Source organism: Balaenoptera physalus (genome assembly GCF_965194825.1).
Source record: "Balaenoptera physalus genome assembly, chromosome: 8".
Lineage (NCBI taxonomy): Eukaryota > Metazoa > Chordata > Mammalia > Artiodactyla > Balaenopteridae > Balaenoptera > Balaenoptera physalus.
Window position 1 is genome coordinate 110520730 of NC_138887.1, and position 23149 is coordinate 110543878.

Genomic DNA, 23149 nt, shown 5'->3' on the forward strand with positions numbered 1-23149 from the left:
GCTGTAGGCAGAGGAGAGTAAGAGGGGCAGGTAGGGAGCCCAGCGCTGATCAAAGGTGAGACGGCTCCTTGGCCCATTGTCAGGGAAACTGGCTCCAGGCCTCTGTTTATTGTAGCCTGAAGGCAGTTGCAGGCTGGCAGCTGAACCCCATGCAGGAGCTGGGTAGGGGCGAGGTGTGGTCACTGGAGAAGCCAGGGAGTGAAGTTAATTGGCCTTCACAGGTGCCAGCAGTTAAGTGGCCCCTCTCACCTGCCTTCTGCTTTTCTTACTAACCTTTGCTCAGCCAGGAATCTCCTCTTCCTCCTCTACCTGTTTCAGCCCCTCCCAAACACCCAAGTCAGGCTCTGAACTCAGCTCACATCAAGCCCCCCCTGAAGTCTGAGCCGAGCCTCCAGCTCCGGCCCACCTTGCCCTCCTCTGAGTTCACTCCCACAGCGATCTCTCCGCAGGATTTTTGGGAACCTAACCTGTCCTGCCTTGGGTTGGCTTTTAAGCCTAGGCAAGGTAACTAGAGTAATGGGACCTTTTTTTAAAAAACACACAAACCTGAATTCACCAAGTCTGTGGGCTCTTGCAAGCTTTCATCAATGTTTTTATTCTCTAAAGCACTTTAGAAGCTCTTATGTAATGCTGAACTCAGGCCATGCGTGCAAAAGTCTTACTTCCAAAACTTGGCGCTAAGATTACTCTCTGTCAGTGAAACTCAAGGGAGAATTTGCATAAAAGGGAGGAGATGGGTCACCTGAAGAAGTGAGTCACTTAAGACAGAGACCTGTACATATTTGAAGATATCTGGGGAACTCCCAACCAATCAAGGCTTCTAGGGCCTTAGCCCCAGATAAGTCAAGGTGGATCCCAGGCATCTTATTTTAAACTAGTATCCCAGGCAGATTTGATGCAGGTGATACCAATCACCCCTGAGAAACATGGGGCTTCTTTGAGAGGTGCGGCTGTAAGGTGATGGATATACCTAAGGAAGCTGGAATCTCTCTGAAGAAAGGAAGGGAGCATAGGAAAGGGGGCATCCCTCTTACATTGTGGGCAGGAGTATAAAATGGTGCAGCTTCTGTGGAAAACAGTTTGATGGCTCCTCGAAAAGGTAAATGTAGTAATTACCATATGACTCAGCCATCCACTCCTAGGTATACACCCAAAGGAATTGAAAACAGGTCCTTAAATACATGCATACACATATTTGTTGCAGCACTATTCACAATAGCCAAAAGGTGGAAACAACCCCAGTGTCCATCGATGGATGAATGGACTTTTATGTTATGTGAATTTCCCCCCAATAAAATAAAGAGGAAAAAAAAAAAGAAATGGAGGGCAGGGGGCGGGGGCAGGGGAAGTGCCAAGGATCAAGGAGTCAGCAGGGCAGGGCAGATGGAACACTGCCCAGGGAAACAGACCCTCTGTGAGATGGGAAAGTCTGTTGGGCTCCCCTCCCCTCCTGGGGAGACGTCCCTCCAGACTCTCCAACACCCTTTGCTCTGACTTCCTACTCACCAAGCAACCTTCTGATTATTAATGTGGTCTCCTAGGAGCTTGGTGCTTGTGCTGAAAACAAGCTATCTGAGATGCCAGGAATGGCTGTTACGGTCAGTAGCAGGCTGCCTCCCCTTGATGAAGTACTCCTTTGGCTTTGTGGGGTGTGCATCCATCTCTACTGAGCTTGCTGCCTGCGACAGAGACAGTATAGTACCAGTTTTATTTTTTATATTTTTAAATTTTTTATCCATATATTTTATTTTTATTTATTTTTTATATCTTTATTGGAGTATAATTGCTTTACAATGTGTTAGTTTCTGCTGTACAACAAAATGAGTCAGCTATACATATACATATATCCCCATATCCCCTCCCTCTTGCATCTCCCTCCCACCCTCCCTATCCCACCCCTCTAGGTGGTCACAAAGCACCGAGCTGATCTCCCTGTGCTATGCGGCTGCTTCCCACTATCTATTTTACAGGCTGCTTCCCACTATCTATTTTACATTTGGTAGGGTATATATGTCCATGCCACTCTCTCACTTCGTCCCAGCTTACCCTTCCCCTCCCCGTGTCCTCAAGTCCATTCTCTACGTCTGCGTCTTTATTCCTGCCCTGCCACTAGGTTCATCAGTACCGTGTTTTTAGATTCCATATGTGTGCGTTAGCATCCGAGTACCACTTTTAGTACTGTTGTGGGAATTGTTTCTTTGGTCAGCAAACATTTACTGAGAGACAACTCTGTGCCAGGCGCTGGTTTTAGGCTCTGGGAATTCAGCAGTGAACGTGACGGACATAGTCCCTGCCCTCATGGGGCTTACATTCTAGTGATCAAATAACACATGTGATGAACTCAGCATAGTAATGGGCAAAAAGAAGTGCTCAATAAATGGCAGATCTTATTGTTATTCTTGGTCTGAGTGAGAAGAGGTTTGTGTGATAATTTCTAAGAAATCATTCTCCCTCGTCTCAGCAGTGGTGACAGCTGCCTTCTCGCTCAGATTTGCTATCTCCGGCCTCTTCCCAAGACATGCCAGCTGCACCTGCTCCCACTCAGCCCTTCCCTTGCCCACCAGTGTCTCCGATATTCCATAGCAATAAAATCCACCCAACAAGCCTGCTCCAACTGCTTTTCATGGCCAGGTAATTGACCATGAATTGAAACACAGTAATGGAATGCTTCTAAACACATACTCTTTATGGAAAATGTATGAGTTTTACTGCAATTAGAGGACTTGGTTCTTGGACAGATGGTTGGTGTGAGGCAAGACACAAAGGTTGAGTGGTCGTGATCTGGTCTAACACACCCATGCTTTATGGCCATGCTCTGTTTCTGAACCCAAATACTGTTATCCACCCAGATCTACCCTAGACTGTGAGCAGGGATCACAAACCTACTTTTTTCTTTTGTCTCTGATCCTCCCCAGCCCAATTTACCACTTTGCAAAATGTAGACAATTTGTTAGTTGATTTAGTTTCAACTTAGAGTAGGATGGGAGGGATGTTGGGAAGTTGAACCGTGTCCGATGATGTTCTGCTTCTTGATATGGGTGCTGGTTACACAGATGTGATCATTTGTGAAAGTTTGTCAGGCTGTGTATATTTCATAATCTGTGCACTTTTCTGTATGTATATTTTACTTCAAGCAAAAATGAAAATGAAAATAGGGCAAATGGACTAAGATACTTTTTTTTTTGGCTACGTTGCGTGGCTTGTAGGATCTTAGTTCCACAACCAGGGATTGAACCCATGCCCCCCTGCAGTGGAAGCACAGAGTCCTAACCATTGGACTGCCAGGGAAGTCCCTGTACTAAGATACTTTTACAAAGATGCTTTTCTCAATGCTCCTTATGATATTAAAAATTGGAAATACATTGCATGCATGAGAGGATTGGTAAAATAACTTTTAGTATATCTATAAAATAGAATATTATGTGACCATTAGAGGTGTTGAAAAGATGTATATTTATTCACTTGGAGGTGTAAACAATATAATATGAAATAAGTTAGAAAAGAAGGTAGATTATAAAATATTAAAAGTGATCATCTCTGGGCAGAATATTGGTATTAATAGAGTTAACTAATCTGAGGAGCTTGTTAGTTACAAATTCCTGAGTCCAAACACTCAGAGATTCTCTTTCAGTCTTCCCCCAACCCCCAACCACACATATCTACCCAGGTTAATTGTTATGCATAGTCTCATTCTTACCCTTCTGGGGGGCCTTGGACCCCTCTGAGAATCTGATGTAAACTATGGATCCTCTCTCCCCAAACACGAATGGACACACCAAATCTCAGATACAATTTGGGGGGTCCATGACTTTAGTTAAGAACCCCTAATGTAGAATGAGAGGTCAACCTCTCCTTATTTACCTCTTGTTCTTATTTTTCCTCAGAAGACCCCTTGCTCCCAACTCCCTAAAGGTCAAGAACCTCTGCCAGGGGACTTCCCTGGTGGTGCAGTGGTTAAGAAACCGCCTGCCAATGCAGGGGACACGGGTTCGATTCCCGGTCTGGGAAGATCCCACATGCCATGGAGCAACTAAGCCCGTGCGCCACAACTACTGAGCCTGTGCTCTACAGCCCGCGAGCCACAACTACTGAGCCTGCGCTCTAGAGCCCGTGAGCCACAACTACTGAAGCCTGTGCACCACAACTACTGAAGCCCGCGAGCCTAGAGCCCGTGCTCTGCAACAAGAGAAGCCACCGCAATGAGAAGCCCGCGCACCGCAACGAAGAGTAGCCCCCGCTCACCGCAGCTAGAGAAAGCCCGCGCGCAGCAACGAAGACCCAACGCAGCCAAAAAATTAAAAACAAACAAACAAACAAAACCTCTGCCAGGCAGCACAGGCCCCTGGGCCATTGCCAAGGTCAGAGCACATCCCTTTCGTGTGTTTTTGCAGGGTTCCTGGTGCCCCCCAGAGGGAATCCACCAGTGGGATGTGCAGGCAGTGGGTTGGCCGCGGGGTGGCCCCGAGGCCTGCTTTGAGAACGTGCCTGTGCTGCCGACTGCAGGCCTTGCAGGACAGCGCCCCCTGGAATGCAGCCTTCTCCTGCACCCCCTGCTTCTTCCCCTCTGGCCGCACAAGTCTGAGGAGGCTGTCCCCAAAGTTTTGATGCTCCTTGATAACATCAACAACAAAAGTCCCTGCATTCATCCTGCACATGCACTAGTTCACGTACGCTGCTCTGGGTCCCTACGCTGAGATGGGAAAATTTCATACAGTATAAATAGGAAAGGGCTCAAAGCAGTGGCTCACATGTTTTAAGATGGGCTCTAGGCAGCACCATAAACTTTAGGACCCTAAGAATATTTTATTAACAGATCTTACAAGGAGATTTCCTCTTTTTGTGTGTACCTCTAAAAGTCATGGGCTGCTCGGGCAGGGGACGGCTCTATGGCTTCTAAGACGAAAGAGGCCGTCCAGAAAAGTCAGGTCCATTTGGGACCAGAGGAGTCAGTGGCATGACAGCAAGTGGCCTCGGCCGCCAGGTGGCATCACCAGCCAGCTGAAAGCGCAGCTCATCCCAGGAAACAAAACCCTTTTACTGTTCGCTTTCTTCCTTTTCAGCACAGATTTGACCCCACTCCGCTACCTGCCAGCCCTTTCCCCAAGAGGACTCCTGTCCCGACACCTGTGGTGTGGTGTCTGTAGTGTCTGTAGGCGTCCCCACAGTGCTCCCCCCTTCACCCCTGCACCGGTCCCCGGTTCTGCCCAGAGGAGCACCTGGGGGCCGCTCCTTCCCATCGCCTCCTCTTGGCTCCAGAGCGCAACTGCCAGGCAGGATGAACCAGGGAGAGATGACACAGGGCAGGACAGCTGTCTTAGCCTTGGCATAATAAAAGGAAAACCCAAACACTTTTCTTTTTTTTTTTTTTAATATCTAACATAAAAAACATTTAAAAAACCCAAAACCAACAACCAAAACAATCCGTTTGAACGTGCCTGGTCTCAGGTCCCATTTCCAGTGCTGTTCTAAAGAAGCGGCACCTTCCGGTGGCTCGGGGGTCCCAGGTCCTGGGGAGAGCCCAGGGGTGGCCGGAAACCACGCCGGCCTTTAACCCAGCCCCTGGGACAACCAAGGACCCAACATTTCAGAAAGACCACCAGGACTGTTTTTAAAACACGTGGTTGCCCTAGGAAAAGTTCTCCCTGGAGGCTGGATTGAGGGCTATTTCTTGTGGAGAAACTTCATTTTATTGCCTAAAAAAAGAAAGCGAGAACATTTCACCAGGCAGACAAAGGGGCTGAGTTAAATCCTGCCCTTTTCATCCCAGAGGCAGTGCGGACAGCTGTGGCCTCCCACCCCCCACCCCACCCCCCCAGAGCTTCACCCCAGAGCTCAGGAGAAGCTGGGGGAGTTCGCCCTGCCTGTTTGCCCCCTTGCACTCCTCGTGCACCACCCCATGAAAAGGGATCTTCCTCAGACTCGGGCAGTTTTGAAAGGAAGAATGTCAGAGCTGTAGACGTTGCTTCTGAAATGGTGATACAGGAAGCACTGACTGTAACACACCCCTGAGAGCCAAGTGAGGAGAAAACTCCCAGCAGCGCGGGAGGTAGGTCGTCCCTTCCCAGGCAGCTGGCCATCCTGGCTGAGGCACCAGCACGCCCCCTGCAAATCCTCCGTGCGGTCCTCCTCACCGCAGTTCTTCCTTACTGGGGCCTGCTTCCTCCTTCACCTTTTTCGCTTTCTTCTCCTCCTCCCTTTCCTAGTAAGGGCCTTTTTTCCTGATTAAACTGCGGTCCTTATTAAAATTCTTACACTTCCACTTTTTAGGGGCATCATTTGGAGGCTGGTCCAGGTCTTTACTGCCAGACACCTTTCTCTGCTTCCATTCATCATGCTTCTAAGCCCAATACCCCAGAAGATTTAAGAGTGTGGGAGATGATAGTGAAAGAACAGCAAGACAGCCAGGGGCCCAGGAAAGCAGGGAGGGGGCCATTTGTGTCCTTTGCTTACTATCTGGGGACAGATTAGAGCAGGTGGGTAAAATGCTGACTTGGCCCACTCGGTGCAGGCCTCAGAGCTCTGCATTATTAGGCCCTGGCTCTAGGGGAGGGAACTGGCCAAGACCCCATGGCCCGGAGGCTGCTGATGAGAACGAAGACCCCTAGGCCTCACCTAGTCCCTTCAGGAACTTGTTGACACCACTGTGTTCTCCACTGGGGAGTGTTTCCAGGTACTCTTGGGCTCGGACCTCAAAAAGACCTGTTGACAAGAGAAATCCCAGCCATTTTAGTTCCTTCTCTTTGTGCTTCTAAACATATCCATTTCCTTACTGCCATAGAAAAGAGAAACCTTGCTTCTGAGATGAAGTTGCTCCCATAAACATGCTCTGAATCATGAGATTTATAAGGGCTTTTACTGCCCTTATAATTGTCCAAGCTGTGCAATAACTGTCTTTGGAAAGCTGTAAAGCTAGCTCGTATGTGAAACCCTATTTTTACTGGACAAACGCCTTCCAAGCATCTACACTGTGCCAGGCCCGCGGTTTCAAAGATGAACCAGACAGCCCTGGCTCTCAGGAGCTCCTGAGAGCTCCCTTTTCCTCGCATTCTCCCACCAGAGGGCCCCTGGCCAAGCGGTTTGGCCTCCTGGGAACCCGGCTGCCATCTGCAGACTCAGGAGGGTGGGCAGGTCACCTCTGAGGGTCCTTCAGTTCTTACCCGGGACTGGAGCCTCAGGCACCCTGTCTTCATCTCCTACTGATCTTCCACAGACAGGGGGCTCCTTCTGTGCTACTTTTAAGCCTTATGTCTCGCTCTCTCTATCAAATAGTGATCTGTGTACCCAGCAGGTCTTCTATTAAAAGGAATCCTTTCATCAGGAGCTGTGGGACTCATACTCGCTAATCTATTTTCTTTTGTCTCTTCAGATAGCACTCATCAGAACACCTGAAGTGTGGCAGACTCCCTTTCTGCCTTGCAAAGAGCTCTGGGAATGTAGAGCTTTGGTTCCTCACATCAGTCTCTGCAATCGCAGCCCCAGAGGACACCAAGGCCTGGGCCAGCTGCTTCCCTGGCCCTGACCCCTGGTCCCTGTGAGGCACCTCCTCAGTGTTGAGCATCTTTCCCCTTCTCGGGTCCAGCTCCCATCTGGGATAGCCTTTACTGACATTTCTAGTTTTTAGATTCCCAAAAGGACTTAAAACGATGTGAGAAGGAGATGGGAATGGTTTCATTCTCCTGATGCACACTCCCTGCTCCTCCATCACTACAAGCGTGAGGGAATCCAGCAACAGGGACAGGGAGACTAGGAGAGACAGGGGAACCTCAAGGCGCGAGGGGTGGGGCGGGGGTGGGTGGTCTCGTGGAGCGATGACCCACAAACTCCGCAGGTTGGGGGAGTCTCTGCTGTCCTGCCTCCCCCATGGCCAGCCCGCTGGGCTCAGTGGCACCACGTACAGCGGAGGGCGTGGGGCCATCCTCTCCTCCTCTATCCCATCCCCAGGTCCCGGCGGAGAGGGGGAGGAAGAAAGGCAGAGGGAACCAGAGGAGGCCTGAGGAAAAGGAGAAGAGGCGCCACAGAGAGGGGAAGGGAAGGGTGTCCTTGAGAGTTTCATCCAGCTGGGGAGAATAGAACAGGAGGGAACTTGCCGCCAGAACCTGCAGTGTGGTTCTGGGAATGGGCAGCAGAGGGGAAGCGACGCCTGAGGAGACGGCAGGACGCAGGGGCAGTTTCCCCAGCTCAGAGGTGGCGAGAATGAACGTCCTCCAGAGGAGGCCGCATGCTGTTCCCATCTGTGCCCTGGCCCCCGACCTTCCTCCCTGCTCAACACCCACCCGGGGTCTGGGCATCTCCGGCTGCCTCAGCCCCCAACAGGGAACATGCCTCCTGACCTTTGGCATCCTGCCGGCGCAGCTCCCGCTCCTGGATGAAGCCCCGAAACGTCTGGGTCTCCATGAAGACCTCCAGGAACCGGCGGAGGCTCTTGGAGGAGACGGCTTTGCGGAAGGCCTCTCGCTGCAGGGTCCTCTCCTCTCGCTCGCCCGCCGTCAGGAACAACGAGTAGTGGCCCACGATCTCCACGAAGAAGCGGACGAAGGCTTCGGACACCACCTCGTTCAAGGGGCTGGACTCAGGGCCTGAGCAAAATGGGGCAGGACCAGGACCGGTGAGGGCGGAGGGCTGAGGCAGAGCCTTTGGGACAAGCCAGTCACTAAGACAAGGATGCTAGCTCCCTGGATGGCAAACTGCAATGATCCACGAAGCAGATTACCCACAGTGAGCACGTCACTTCTTCCCTACCTTTAAACAGATACTTTAGGGCCAAAATGGGGTGGGAAAAGTCTTCCCCACAACTCACTGTTGATAAGAATGAGGTCCTGATAAAGGGGATGGGCACCCAGCCTCTCTCCTTGTATACCTCTCTTGCCTATTTTCCTGCTTAACCCAGTGCCAAGTGGGACAGATGCTCAGAGTCCATTTGCTCCCTGACTCCAATGATGGAAGAGGGGGTGCGGTCTGGGAGGTGCATGAGCATTTACCACGCTTGCAGTCGGGGGACCTGTCATCCTGGTCACTAGCCAGGTCATTCCTCTGTTCCAGAATGTGTTCCAGGGCTACCTGAAGCTTCCGGGGCAGAATGGAATCCTCGTCATCCATCTGTAAAGCACAAAAAACGGGTGGGCCATCGCCCCAGTGCTTCTGGGGATGGTGGCTGCATCCTGGCCAGCAGGACACATTGGACACTGCGGGGCAGGCCTGGCACAGTTCCTGCTTTAGTGGAAAGAACACAACTTAGAACTAGAGGTCTGAGGTCTGAACCTTGATTCCACTTTTTACAAGCTATGTGAGCCTCAGTTTCCCCATCTGTAAAATGGGCTACCAATCAGTATCTACCTCACCGTGAAGATTAAATGCACCATATAAGACGGTGATGAAAGAAACTGAAGAAGATATAAATTAATGGAAAGATATTCTGTGCTCATGGATTGAACGAATAAACATTGTTAAGATGTCCATACTACTCAAAGCCATCTATAGATTCAATGCAATCCTTATGAAAATTCCAATGACATTTTTCACAGAAATAGAAAAAACAATCGTAAAATTTGTATGGAACCACAAAAGACGAACAAAGCTGGAGGCATCAAAATTCCTGATTTCAAACTTTATCACGAAGCTACTGTAATCAAGATAGTATGGTACTGGCAAAAAAAAACAGACATATAGACAAACAGAACAAAATTGAGAGCCCAGAAATAAACCTGTACATATATGGTCAGCTAATATTTGACAAGGGAGCTGAATATTTAATGGGGAAAGGACGGTTTCTTTTTTCTTTTTTTTAAAATAAATTTATTTATTTATTTATCTTTGGCTGCACTGGGTCTTCATTGCTGTGTGTGGGCTTTCTCTAGCTGCGGCGAGCGGGGGCTACTCTTCCCTGCGGTGTGTGGGCTTCTCATTGCGGTGGCTTCTCTTGTTGCGGAGCATGGGCTCTAGGTGCATGGGCTTCAGTAATTGTGACATGCAGGCTCAGTAGTTGTGGCTTGTGGGCTCTAGAGCACAGGCTCAGTAGTTGTGGTACATGGGCTTAGTTGCTCTGCGGCATGTGGGATCTTCCCGGACCAGGGATCGAACCTGTGTGCCCTGCACTGGCAGGCAGATTCTTAACCACTGTGCCACCAGGGAAGTCTGAAAGGATGGTTTCTTAAATAAATGGTGTTGGGAAAACTGGACATCCACATACGAAGGAATGAAATTGGACCCCTATCTTATACGAATGAAATTGGACCCCTATCTTATATGACTCACAAAAATTATGTGGATTAAAAAAAATTGGATTGAAGAGTTAAATGTAAGAACAGAAACTGTAAAACTACTAGAAGAAAATATAGGTGAAAAGCTCCTTGATATTGATCTTAGCAACAATTTTTGGGGATCTGATACCAAAAGCACTAGTAACAAAAGCAAAAGTAAACAAGTGAGAGTACATCACACTAAAAAGCTTCTGCACAATAAAACAAACAATCAGCAAAATGAAAAGGCAACTTACAGAATGGGAGAATATATTTGTAAAGCATATATCTGATAAGGGGTTACTATCCAAAATATATAAGGCACTCATACAACTCAATAGAAAAAAAGATGGGCAAAGGACACGAATAGACGTTTTTATAGATGTGTATGTACGTGTGTATACATGTGTATGTGTATATATACACATACATACACATACACACAGTGGAATATTATTCAGCCATAAAAAAAGAAAGAAATACTGACTTTTGTGATAACATGGATAGACTAATGCTAAGTGAAGTAGATAAGACAGCAAAAGGTAAATACTGTATGTTCTCACTTATATGTGGAATCTAAAAAAACTGAACTCAGGGAATTCACTGGTGGTCCAGTGGTTAGGACTCAGCGCTCTCACTGCCAGGGCCCTGGGTTCAATCCCTGGTCAGGGAACTAAGATCCTGCAAGCCCCGTGGCACAGCCAAAAAAAAAGAAAAAGTTATATATATATATAAACTGAACTCATAAAAATAGAGAGTAGAATGGTGGTTACCAGGGGCTGAGGGGTGAGGGAAATGGGGAAATAATATTGGTCAAAGGGTACAAACTTCCCGCTATAAAATGAATAAATTCTGGGGAATCTAATGTACTGTTTGGTGACCATAGTTAACATACACTTGAAAGTTGTTAAGAGAGTAGATCTTAAATGTTATCACCACACAAGAAAAGTAATTATGTGAGGCAATGGGGGGTTAACTGACCGTACTGTGGTTATAATTTCTCAGCGTGTATGTACATCAAATCATCATGTTGTACATTTTAAACTTACATATGATATGTGTCAATAATATCTCAATAAAGCTGGCGGGGGGAGATTAAATGCAACACAATTAATTTGTGAAAGTGCTTGGCACCTAGTGGTTCCTCAATCAATGTTTCCCACTGTCCCCTACCCCCCACCCCATGGGGTGGCTAGTTCTAACCCGGGGACTCGGGTCAGGGCAGATGACCAGTATTATTCAAAGCTGGCTTTATGATCTGGGTCTCAAAGCAGGAAGGCCTTGGGGATGGGCCTACCCAGAGGGCCTGTGGGAAGTGAAAGTAGATGGAACTAATGATTTAAAAAAAAGGCATTAACATGTATAATTTTTCAGTGCCCATTCCAAGTGTAAAAGCAGTCCTTCAGGATGCCCAGAAAGCCTTTATGTAATGATTCGTTGCAAGATCTGATAGGAGTCAGGCCTTTCTGGCAAGTGCTAACAAGAAACTAACTGTGTATTACTTTCTCTGATAATGAAAGTAGTTTATAATCATTATAGAAGATATATGAAAGTATCAAAACAATTAAAAATCACTCATAATCTGTCTCCTTTTCAGTCTCCCACCCCAAGACAACCAGAATTAATGTTTTGGTGAGTTTTCCTTTCAATCTTTTTTAGAGTTTTATATATATATATATATTTTTTCTCTTTCTTGTTTCTATTCTTTTTTAAAAAAACAAGGTCAGGGCTTCCCTGGTGGCGCAGTGGTTGAGAGTCTGCCTGCCAATGCAGGGGATGCGGGTTCGAGCCCTGGTCTGGGAAGATCCCACATGCCGCGGAGCAGCTGGGCCCGTGAGCCACAATTGCTGAGCCTGCGCATCTGGAGCCTGTGCTCCGCAACAGGAGAGGCCACGGTAGTGAGAGGCCCGCGCACCGCGATGAGGAGTGGCCCCCGCTTGCCACAACTGGAGAGGGCCCTCGCGCAGAGGCGACGACCCAACACAGCCATAAATAAAATAAATTAAAAAAACCAAAAAAACAAGGTCAGCAAAATAACGTATACAATTTTGCATCCTGATTTTTCCACTTCATGTTATATCATGAAATTTGTTATCAAATGTCACTGAAAAGCATGTTGAAGAAAGACAAGTGTCTATAGTTATAACCTATACAAAGATTCTAATTGTCAGTAAACCGTTTTGTGACAGAAGACGTGGGAATCACTCCTTTGTCCAAAGCCCTCCTCTTTGGCCCCATCTTCTGTCCTATCCTCAGTCGAGCCCTGGCCAGGAACTGCCCAAGCCCCCTGACCTGTTGTGCAACTTCAGGCACACAAGGGAGCCTTTCCGTAGCTGGAAAGCTGAGCTCCGAACAACAAGGAGGTGAAAACAGAGCAAGCAGTGAGTTGAAGCTGCACTTCTTACTCACCTGTCTGAGGAACCGATTGTTGACAAGGTCGACCACAAGGACCTATGAGATAAGGAAAAGGGACTATTATTGTTACCAGGGCTTCCGGGATACAGAGATGGACTCTTAGCCTTCCTCCTTCTTGGCACCCAGAGTGGCAGCAGGGCTGGGGGTGGAGGGGGCCATTTGTGGTTTCCTGACATTGCCACCGTAGCCACAAATGATGAAGAGGGGAGGTGCGGGAAAGGGCTTTCCAGAAATGCACACTTTCAACACTGTAACTGCAGGCTGGGACATGTGTGGGCCATAGGCTGGACTCCCTGCCCTGTTCCCGGACTGGCTAAGGCAAAGCCGCTCAGACCGTCTTTTAGTGTGTGGGTCACTGAGGAGGCGCCAGAGGCTAGAGCCCCCCATCGTTCCCATTCCACTTGGTTCTGCCACTCACCCACCCCCAAGCCTCCCTCCTCCTACCTCCCAGTGACACACTTAGCCCTGTCATTTGTTTTAATGGGGTAGGAGGGGAGAGACCCAGGGGACTGGACCCAACGGGAGAGTAAGTCAAGCTACAGGTGCTGGGCTTCCATGAGTCAAGGCTTTCAGGCTAAAGCACCTCCCTCCTCCCTCCTGAGAGTGAGGCTGAGACCCAGAGCCACAACTAGGGTGAAGCAAGTGAAGGGCCTAGGGCGCGAAACTTAAGGAGGCGCTCACTCATAGGATCATGCGAGCGGCCGAGCCCCAGGCCTCAGCGTGGGCCACTGGCTATGATGGAGGATGAGCAGGGGCCTGGATGGCCACCATGATTCCACCAGCAGCGGGAATCACGGGCTCTGACACCTGGCCCAGGAGTTAAGGGAGCACTTTCCTTCCTTCTCACACCTTCTCCTGGGGTGGAACTGAGCCATGTGCAGGATCGAGGGCACCCAGGCAAACTCTTTGCAGTTCACAAACCCACACTCGAAGACCTGAGTCTGATGGTTGATATTTAACGGGAATTTAGGACTATCTGGGCAATTAGAGGAGCTGCATCTGGGGACACGGGGAGGATTTCAGGGCCAGGGGTTCCCTGGGGGTTCAGGACGGCGCAGCGTCATTCAGCCCCCACAGTTCTGCTCTGACTGCTAGAAGTTCTCAGTACACGGGGACAAAGACTGTTTAGAGGAAGGGGCTGCGACTAAATAACCACAGAAACATCAAGGGCTTTCCTCACTTGGATGCTAACTTGAAAATCCGGAACTCCATCATTAAAAACATTTTGGTTGCTGTCTTTTTAACTGATATGAAAAAGGACCTCCTTGTAGGAGCACAGTCTTTGTCAAGACTTCGTTATTAGCCCAAAGATAATTTCCAGTTATTGTTAGCTCTTTGTGTGCTTTCTTCCCTCGGTGTTGCGGGGTGGAGAAGGGAAGGATAGGGTGGGTGGCTCTTTATGGATTAGATGTATTAAAATCTGGGTAAATTGTTGATTGCTGCCCTTCTCAATGCGTATACATGGCAGTAGGTTCATTTAGAGGGGAAACCGAGTCTGCAGTCACTGGGGGTCTACTGAAGCCGGCTTGGGGCGGCGAACTCCCAGACAAAGCTGTGGGGTCCCCCTGCTCCCCGACCCTGCCTGCTGGCAGAGCCACAGCCAGCACCTGCCCTCTGCCCCGGCCCACAGGCAGGGCACAGGGGACGTCCCCGAGCTCACCTCTTCCAGTGGCAGCTCCCTGAGCAGCGGCAGCGAGCTGGTGAGCAGCCCAATGAGGAAGGGGGTTGGCGAGCACACGATGTCGATCATGGCAGGGGGCAGCACGGGGATGTAGGTGTGCTGCCAGGTGAAGGGGTAGATGACCGCCACCATCGCGTGGCAGCACTTGGACAGGGTGCTGCAGCGGGGAGAGAGGGGAGAAAGGGCCGATTTAGGGGAGGTGGGCAGCCTCCATGGGGGCCAGAGAGAGCTGTTCACACTCCAGCTCCCACTCCCCCTCCCTCCCCAAACACCCCCAAACAACAAAAGCCTCTCTTCTCATGGGTACTCCTTCTCTTATTGAAGATGCTTTGTATTCAAACACACAGTCTCTCCGCCAAGCATGAAAACCTAGGTGTGATCAAGGGAAAACAGGGTAAGTCCTTCAGTATTCATGTGCAGCCGTCCGCTCCAAACGGCTCGGTTCGTGTAAAAGCGAAACTCACATACAGTTGCTTCTTGCCCAGAACCCAAAACATAGAAAAATAACACCATTCAGAGAAATAGTCTCTCTTAACGCAGAATGATCATAATGTAGCCTTTTTAAAAAAATATATATATTTATTTATTTAGGCTGTGCTAGGTCTTAGTTGTGGCACCTGGGATCTTTAGTTGCAGCATGCATGTGGGATCTAGTTCCCTGACCAGGGATCGATCCCAGGCCCCCTGCATTGCGAGCGTGGAGTCTTACCCACTGGACCACCAGGGAAGTCCCATAATGTAGCCTTTTATTGGCAAACGCGGGGCCTTATTAATCGTGCGTGATCCACAGTGCTTTGCTCAGTGCCTGGATTCAGACTCAGTTTGTTGAATGGATTACTTGGGATTATCACTTTGATATCAGTCCTACGGAGCCGCAGCACAGTGATGACTGGCGGCCTTCCGAGATGAGTGAGAGCAGACTTTCTCTTCTCCCTTGCAATCGTTTCTTATCGCTACTGAGCCTGCTCACAGCTGCTTCCCTCTCCTCTCATTCTAATATGCTGTTTCTAAAATGCTATGGGATTGGAAACTTTAGAAGCTTGTTAGAAATGTCTAAGGTAAGAATAAAACAAAAGTGAGGGCCCAGTGGATTCGTCTGTGAGTATACCAAGTCATCTTCAGGGCCCTGTAACCAGCATTTCATTTGTTAGGACATCTTTTGAACATTTGCCCTAGTTCTCAGCTGTGCTCTGTTTACTCAAAGTTGCAGGGAAGCTGAGTTCTGGATAGATGAATGCTCCTTTACTAGGTTCCCATGATGTCAGGCACCTATAATCTCATTGTCATAAAACTTTCCTGAGGCCATTTAAAAAAATCACTTAGCTCTGGTTTACTTAAGGAGAAAAGAGGTGGATTAAAAGATATTGGCTAGGGACTTCCCTGGTGGTCCAGTGGTAAAGAATCTGCCTTACAATGCAGGGGGTGTGGGTTTGGACCCTGGTTGGGGAACTAACATCCACATGCCGCGGGGCAATTAAGACCACACGCCACAACTACTGAGGTCCCACGCCTCAACTAGACAGCCCGTGTGCCACAACTAGAGCGAAGCCCACGCCCCCCAACAAAGAGCCTGCATGCCTCAAAGAATATCCTGTGTGCCGCAGCTAAGACCAACACAGCCTAAAAAATAAATAAATAAAATAAATATTTTAAAAAAATGAATTAAGCCAGGCAGAAAGAGACAAATATTGTATGATTCCACTTATATGAGGGACTTAGGATAGGCAAATCCATAGAGACAGAGTAGAATAGAGGTTAGCAGGGGCTGGGGGAAGGGAGAGTGTTGCATTGTTGCTTAAAGGGTACAGAGTCACAGCTGAGATGATGAAAAAGCTCTGGAAAGGGATAGTAGTGATGGTTGCAAACACTGTGAATGTACTTAATGCCACTGAATCATACACTTAAAAATCATTTAAATGGTAAATTTTATGGTTATGTATATTTTACTGCAATAAAAAAAGCAGGGCTTCCCTGGTGGCACATTGGTTAAGAATCTGCCTGCCACTGCAGTGGACCTAGGTTCGAGCCCTGGTCTGGGAAGATCCCACATGCTGTGGAACAACTAAGCCCGTGTGCCACAACTACTGAGGCTGAGCTCTAGAGCCCGTGAGCCACAACTACTGAGCCCACGTGCCACAACTACTGAAGCCCTCGCGCCTAGAGCCTGTGCTCCGCAACAAGAGAAGGCACCGCAATGAGAAGTCCGCGCACCGCAATGAAGAGTAGCCCCCGCTCTCCACAACTAGAGAAAGCCCACGCACAGCAACAAAGACCCAACGCAGCCAAAAATAAATAGATAAACTTATATATATAAAAAAGAAAGCAATCCCCCCCCTAAATCATTTAAATTCCTCTGAATCTAGTGAGTTCCTCTAAATCTAGTACCCCCTGAGAAATCCTTAAAATATACACTAGCCCTCTTTTCTATCCTGCTCCCACTTTGGGGCCCCTAACCTAATAAGGGTAATGTTGAATCTCGTCCATTTATCAGCATGTCTCCTAACCCTCCTGTTCTCTATCTTAGCAAATAATCTCCTAATACTCACTGGAGTCATGAAATGCCTCTTAGTAGCGTAGCATCCACATATTTCACTGACATTTGGTCTTGTGTTTTCTTTCAAATGATCACCCCCAAAATGAGAAAGATGCTACCCCAACGTTTTGTTTTTATCACTACAATACCTTCTTTATTAGCTGAGTAAGGGTGAGACAGACTAAAGTTCAGACTTATACCAAGGAGAGCAACATCAATAATTCAGCCCGCAGCTTGGGGTGAAGTGACTTCTGCCTTTCAAAGGATCTTCTTGAAAAGCACAGAAGCTTTTTTTCTTAAGGCATCACTTTCTCCTAGACATCAAGAACGTTGATACTTTTAGTGAATTGCTTACCATTTATGTTTAATTTCCTTGCTCTATAGATCACTGAATGTGCTGAAATCACTTTATTCTAAAACTTTTTGATTTTTAGGACTAATCTGTATTTGCGTGTGGCCAGTCTACAAAGTTGATCTGCTCAAGTACTATGGGTGTGAGGTCATGACTTAGAAAACTAGAAGGACATTAAAATATAAACAAGGATAGTTGTGTCTAGAACAGGTTTTTGCAGACTATATTTACAGCCCATTGTGGGGTCTTGAAATAATTTCAGTGGGTTGTTATTAGCATTAAAAACAACTACCAGGGTTTCCCTGGTGGCGCAGTGGTTGAGAATCTGCCTGCTAATGCAGGGGACATGGGTTCGAGCCCTGGTCTGGGAAGATCCCACATGCTGCGGAGCAACTAGGCCCGTGAGCCACAATTACTGAGCCTGCGCGTCTGGAGCCTGTGCTCCGCAACAAGAGAGGCCACGATAGTGAGAGGCCCGTGCACCGCGATGAAGAGTGGCCCCCACTTGCCACAACTAGAGAAAGCCCTCGCACAGAAACAAAGACCCAACACAGCCATAAATAAATAAATAAACAAATTAAAAAACAACAACAACAACAACAACTACCACAAGAAGAATAGAATAGAAAATAAGAGAACATGCTGCATTTTTTTCCAGTTGTAAATAACTATCTGTGTGTATTATGTGGGTAGTATATTGGGTCTGAATGTAAAATGTATTTCTTTTTAAAAAATTATTTATTTATTTTTTGGGCTGCGTTGGGTCTTAGTTGTGGCACGCGGGATATTTCGTTGCAGTGCGTGGGCTTCTCTCTAGTTGTGGCGTGTGAGCTCCAGAGTGCATGGGCTCTGTAGTTTGCGGCACGTGGGCTCTCTAGCTGAGGTGCGCAGGCTTAGTAGTTGTGGCACACGGGCTAGTTGCCCCGCAGCATGTGGGATCCTAGTTCCCCGCCCAGGGATCGAACCCGCGTCCCCTGCATTGGAAGGCGGATTGTTTACCACTGGACCACCAGGGAAGTCCCTAAAATGTATTTCTTATTGGGGACTGCAGTAAAAAGGCTTGGAAGCCAATGATTTGGACGAGAGAACTGGTGGGGGCGGGGGGTGGAGACAGGTAGACAGTGATGGTTGAGTTGGAATTTTGACATTTACATGTTTTACTGGGATGTTGGTTTTCATTTCCAAGTGACTAGAGGGAGTCCCTTAAAAGAGGCCCTAAGAAGGAATTCCCTGAAGGAAGCCTTGTGTATGAAATCCACCTCTTTTTATAGCACATTTGTTGTAAGTTCCTAAATATTACTTGGAAAAGAGTGGATCATGCGATGGTCCAGGCCACGGACGCTGTCATCCATGGTCTCTTCAGCAAGTCTTTGAAACTCTCACTTTAGTCAATTCACTAAAGGAGAATAAAAATGCAGCACTCATGTTTAACAGTCCGTTGACAGGGGACTTCCCTGGTGGTCCAGTGGTTGAGAATCTGCCTTCCAATGCAGGGGACGTGGGTTTGATCCCTGTCGGGGAACTAAGATCCCACATGCTGTGGGGCAACTAAGCCCATGTGCCGCAACTACGGAGCCCACACCACAGCTAGAGAGACTGCACCTAACTAGAGAGAAGCCCATGGGCTGCAACGAAAGATCTTGCATGCCGCAACTAAGACTCGACGCAGCCAAAAATAAATAAATACATAAATAAATAAATAAATATTAAAAAAAAAAAAGAGTCCGTTTACATTTCAGAGGTGTGATTTGAGCATTTTTGACTCCAGGGAAGTTATAGAATCACAGAATTTTAGACCTGGAAGTGATTTTAGAGATGGAGTGCATCGTCTTTTGAATTTTATAGCTAACAAACCCGAGGCTAAAAGAGGTTAAAGTAGGGACTTCCCTGGCGGCCCAGTGGTTAAGAATCTGCCTGCCAATGCAGGGGACACGAGTTCCAGCCCTGGTCCGGGAAGATCCCACATGCCACGGAGCAACTAAGCCCGTGCGCCACAACTACTGAGCCTGCGCTCTAGAGCCCGCGAGCCCCAACTACTGGAGCCTGTGCACCTAGAGCCCATGCTCCACAATAGGAGAAGCCACGGCAATGAGAAGCCCATGCATCACAACGAAGAGTAGCCCTCGCTCGCCACAACTAGAGAAAGCCCGCGCGCAACAACGAAGACCCAATACAGCCAATAAACAAACAAATAAATAAATAACATTAAAATAATAATAATAATAAAATAAATAAATAAAATAAAAGAGGTTAAAGTAACCTCTGCATTCAGGATGGGGGCAGGGTGGGGACAGAGGAGTCCTGCAGACTGGGGGCAGTAAAGAGATCCAGACTGAGGAATGGAGGTACGAAGAGGCACGGCCAGAAGCCTTTGGGTTTTTCTCAGTCGCTGCAATAGAAAAATACAACTGTTCAACTGTTTTTTACCCCAAATCAAAGAAAAGGCCTCCCGCCCTTCTGCTTTCTTTTGGCCTCATCCTAGAAGGAGAAAGTCTAATGGGTTCTCCCTTCTCTGTGCTGCTGCAGCGCTTTGTGTCTCCTGGCGGAAGCCCTGCAGGGCCGGGGTGGGGGGGACAGGGTGTGCCGGCTTAGGTGCAGTGAGTGTGAACCAACTGGACCGGGAAGGTGTTGGAACAAGTTGAGAAGACAATGATGAGCAACGCCAGCGCTGGATACATCGGGCCGGTGAATAAACGTCACGGAAAGAAAGAAGAAATTCATTCATTTAACTGGAACGCAGGGAGCTAAAGGACAACTGTACTCAGTTTGATGACAACTCAGCTGCGTCACCTGTTGGCCATGTAGGTAGGTGCTGCCACTGTTTGTGATTTCTCCTAACAAGTGGTTTTTGTTTGTTTTTTGAATAGTCTGATTCGCTGTTGCAGCTGGGTCCCAATGTTCCACACCTGGTTCCCACTGCCACCTCGTTAGCTGGCACCTGTGGAGCCCAGAGTGTCAGGAGCCACATGGCAGGTGGGCAGTGCTGGCAGCGTCACATCCCTCTTGCTCTCCAGCCCCACCAATATTCTAAAAAAAAGTTCTGCCTCTTGAAACACTAAAAGGAAAGGTCAGATTCTGTAAATAATACAGCTAGTGGCAGCTCCTCACCCAAAATAAATGGTGGAAGAGAAAAGAAGGGGTTATTCTGAGTGTAGCCTGTCGAAATTTTATTCCCCGACTCGTGAAGGCTAGAGGAGCCTTCCACGGGGGTGGGCCCTGCTGGGATTGGTGGTTTCTTGGGAATATGCAAAGAACAGTCTGTGGTTCTGGGGATGCTAAGGATGACTCTTCAAGTTCACTTGCCCCTTAATGTGTAGCCTTACTGAGCATCTGCTGGTTGGAGGACAGGCAGTGTTTCTGAAGGAAGTCCTAGGAAGAGAGCCCTGGAAGCTGGCTCGCATTACAGTGGGGGTGATGGACAGGAACACCAGGGCCCGCAGCTGTGATCAATCTGTACAAAAGCGGGGGGTGGGGTGGGGGGGAGGAGATGCCCCAGTGGGAGGTTGGCTGGGACACAAGGTTAAAAGATGGGCACAGGGGAGAAGGGTCATGTCTCAGAATGCTTTGCAGTTCTGTGGTGGTTCCTGAGGGTCGAAGCATCAGTCCAGAGACATATACACTTGTGACTGCGTAAGTTCTCCTGGAGAAGACACTATGGTTCTGGTTGCTACAAAGCCCTTGTGCCCTACTTGGGGTTACTGTGCTGGGCAGCCTCCCAACTCACCTAGCAACCAGTAAGAATCAAGCACAGAGCTTTCTCTAAGATGCTACCAGAAATTAAATGATGAGTTTCCAGAGTAGGATAGACCCCAGGAATTTGAAGGACGAGCCCATCAGCATCCTTTAGCATTCCAAGCAAAGCGTTTCCCCTACTGTGCATCAATCCCAGGAACGTGAGTGAAAGGTAACTCGGATCTAGTCTGGGGCCCGGTGAGACTTAGTAGGAGGTGGCTGCCGTATTTCCATTACTATACTTTCAAACCCTGGAGTAATGTGTCACCGAGTTAAAAAGAACACAGGCTGGGCCTCAAGAAAACTGGGTCTGCTGCTCTCTGTGTGATCTCAGGTAAAGCCCTTCTCCAGGCTTTAGCTTCCTCATCTTTAACATGAGGAAAGTGGACGTTCCAGCTTTAACATCTACAAACTATGAACTATAAGACAGAGAGAGGGCTTCCCTGGTGGCGCAGTGGTTAGGAATCCACCTGCCAATGCAGGGGACACAGGTTCGAGTCCTGGTCGGGGAGGATCCCACATGCTGCAGAGCAACTAAGCCCGTGCACCACAACTACTGAGCCTTTGCTCTAGACCCCGCGAGTCACAACTACTGAGCCCATGTGCCACCACTTCTGAAGCCCGCACGCCTAGAGCCCGTGCTCCGCAACAAGAGAAGCCACCGCAATGAGAAGCTCGTGCACCGCAGTGAAGAGTAGCCCCTGCTCGCTGCAACTAGAGAAAGCCCGTGTGCAGCAATGAAGACCCAACGCAGCCAAAAAATGAAAGAAAGAAAGAAATGAAGAAAGGAAGGAAGGAAGGAAGGAAAGAAAGAAAGAAAGAGAAAGGAAAGAAAGGAAGGAAGGAAGGAAGAAAGAAGGAAAGAAAGACAGAAGGAAAGAAAGAAAGAGAGAGAGAAAGCCAGGAAGTGGAAATAGGAGCCAGGAGCTGGAAACAGCGACATTGAAAAGAACCGAGGCCTGTCATCAGAGGGTAATTCTATAGCTCATTAGCACACACAGGACAGAAGAGCAATGGCGACACCTCAGTCTGAGCAACTAATGGATACAAGTGTTGGAGAGTTTTTAAACTGCTGCAGTAAGGCCCCAAAAGACTACACACAAAGCCAGCACAGCCTGGGAGGGATCTGAATCTGAGGGAAGAACTGGAGTACGCTTCCAGCCCAAGATTCTGTCAGTGATGGGTTTGGAGTAGAAGACAACTTGTGGCTATGCTACTGTCTAAATGTTGCTTCAAATGCTATCTTCTTGGTGTTTATAGGCAAAAATAGGTAGTTAATATGTAATCAGTCTGATGGCATTGTGCTATTAAAATTGCATCTTTCATAGCACTCTGCTGAATTAAATGTAGGTATCTCCCTGTCAGCCACTCTGAGGACCTCCGAAGTAGTATTCTGGGTGCCAGACCACCAAGATGGCAGCTACTCACACTTTTGGGTAGGCCTTGGCAAGCTCACCTGCCTGGAGAGGGCATGCCACAAACCCAACCTTTTTCTGAGATGGCAAACATTGCTGGTGCAACTGATTCCAGACAAGACAGGGGACCCCATTTAAGCTTACAGAAACTGATTAAAAATGAACACACAACAAGATGACGGCACACAGCTACACATGGACTTATTTGTTTAGTTATCCCATGTCAAGGCCAAGGTTCAAACTCTAAATCTGTCAAGATTTGACCACCTAATCCTACTTATCATTAGCTAGAAGTCTGTCATTTGGCTTCTGGTCTTAACGCACTACAAAAAGATAAGAAGTAAATTTCTTGACTATTAAAAACTTCATCCTGGGACTTCTCCGGTGGCGCAGTGGTTAAGAATCCGCCTGCCAATGCAGGGGACACGGGTTCAAGCCCTGGTCCGGGAAGATCCCACATGCTGCGGAGCAACTAAGCCCGTGCGCCACAACTACTGAGTCTGCGCTCTAGAGCCCATGAACCACAACTACTGAGCCTGTGTGCTGCAACTACTGAAGCCCGCATGCCTAGAGCCTGTGCTCCGCAACAAAGAGAAGCCACCGCAATGAGAAGCCTGCGCACCGCAACGAAGACCCAATGCAGCCAGAAAATAAATAAATAAATAAATAAATTAAAAACAAACAAACTTCAACCTGTCTACAACTTCTGTACAAATTGTTTACGTGCAGCTCTGACTTCATTATTCAGCCTAGTCTGTAGATTTGGCCAAAACTTTGGGAACTGAA

The 23149-nt window shown here is 48.2% G+C and overlaps 1 protein-coding gene across 5 annotated transcripts in view; it reads right to left on the reverse strand.

Moving 5' to 3' along the window:
• Positions 1 to 23149, reverse strand: part of DENND2A (DENN domain containing 2A) — a 122359-nt gene that overhangs the window by 17353 nt on the left and 81857 nt on the right. For 3 of the 5 annotated variants that reach the window (XM_082472876.1, XM_082472873.1, XM_082472874.1), the window contains 6 exons: positions 14311 to 14488; positions 12645 to 12686; positions 8979 to 9096; positions 8331 to 8576; positions 6613 to 6699; positions 4117 to 5693 (listed from right to left, as the gene is read on the reverse strand). In XM_082472876.1, the coding sequence (XP_082329002.1) occupies positions 5662 to 5693; positions 6613 to 6699; positions 8331 to 8576; positions 8979 to 9096; positions 12645 to 12686; positions 14311 to 14488 (703 nt within the window). In that variant the 3' untranslated portion in view covers positions 4117 to 5661. Of the gene's footprint in view, positions 1 to 1506; positions 5694 to 6612; positions 6700 to 8330; positions 8577 to 8978; positions 9097 to 12644; positions 12687 to 14310; positions 14489 to 23149 lie in introns of those variants that run through there. The other 2 variants (XM_082472872.1, XM_082472875.1) reach the window with 2 other exon arrangements.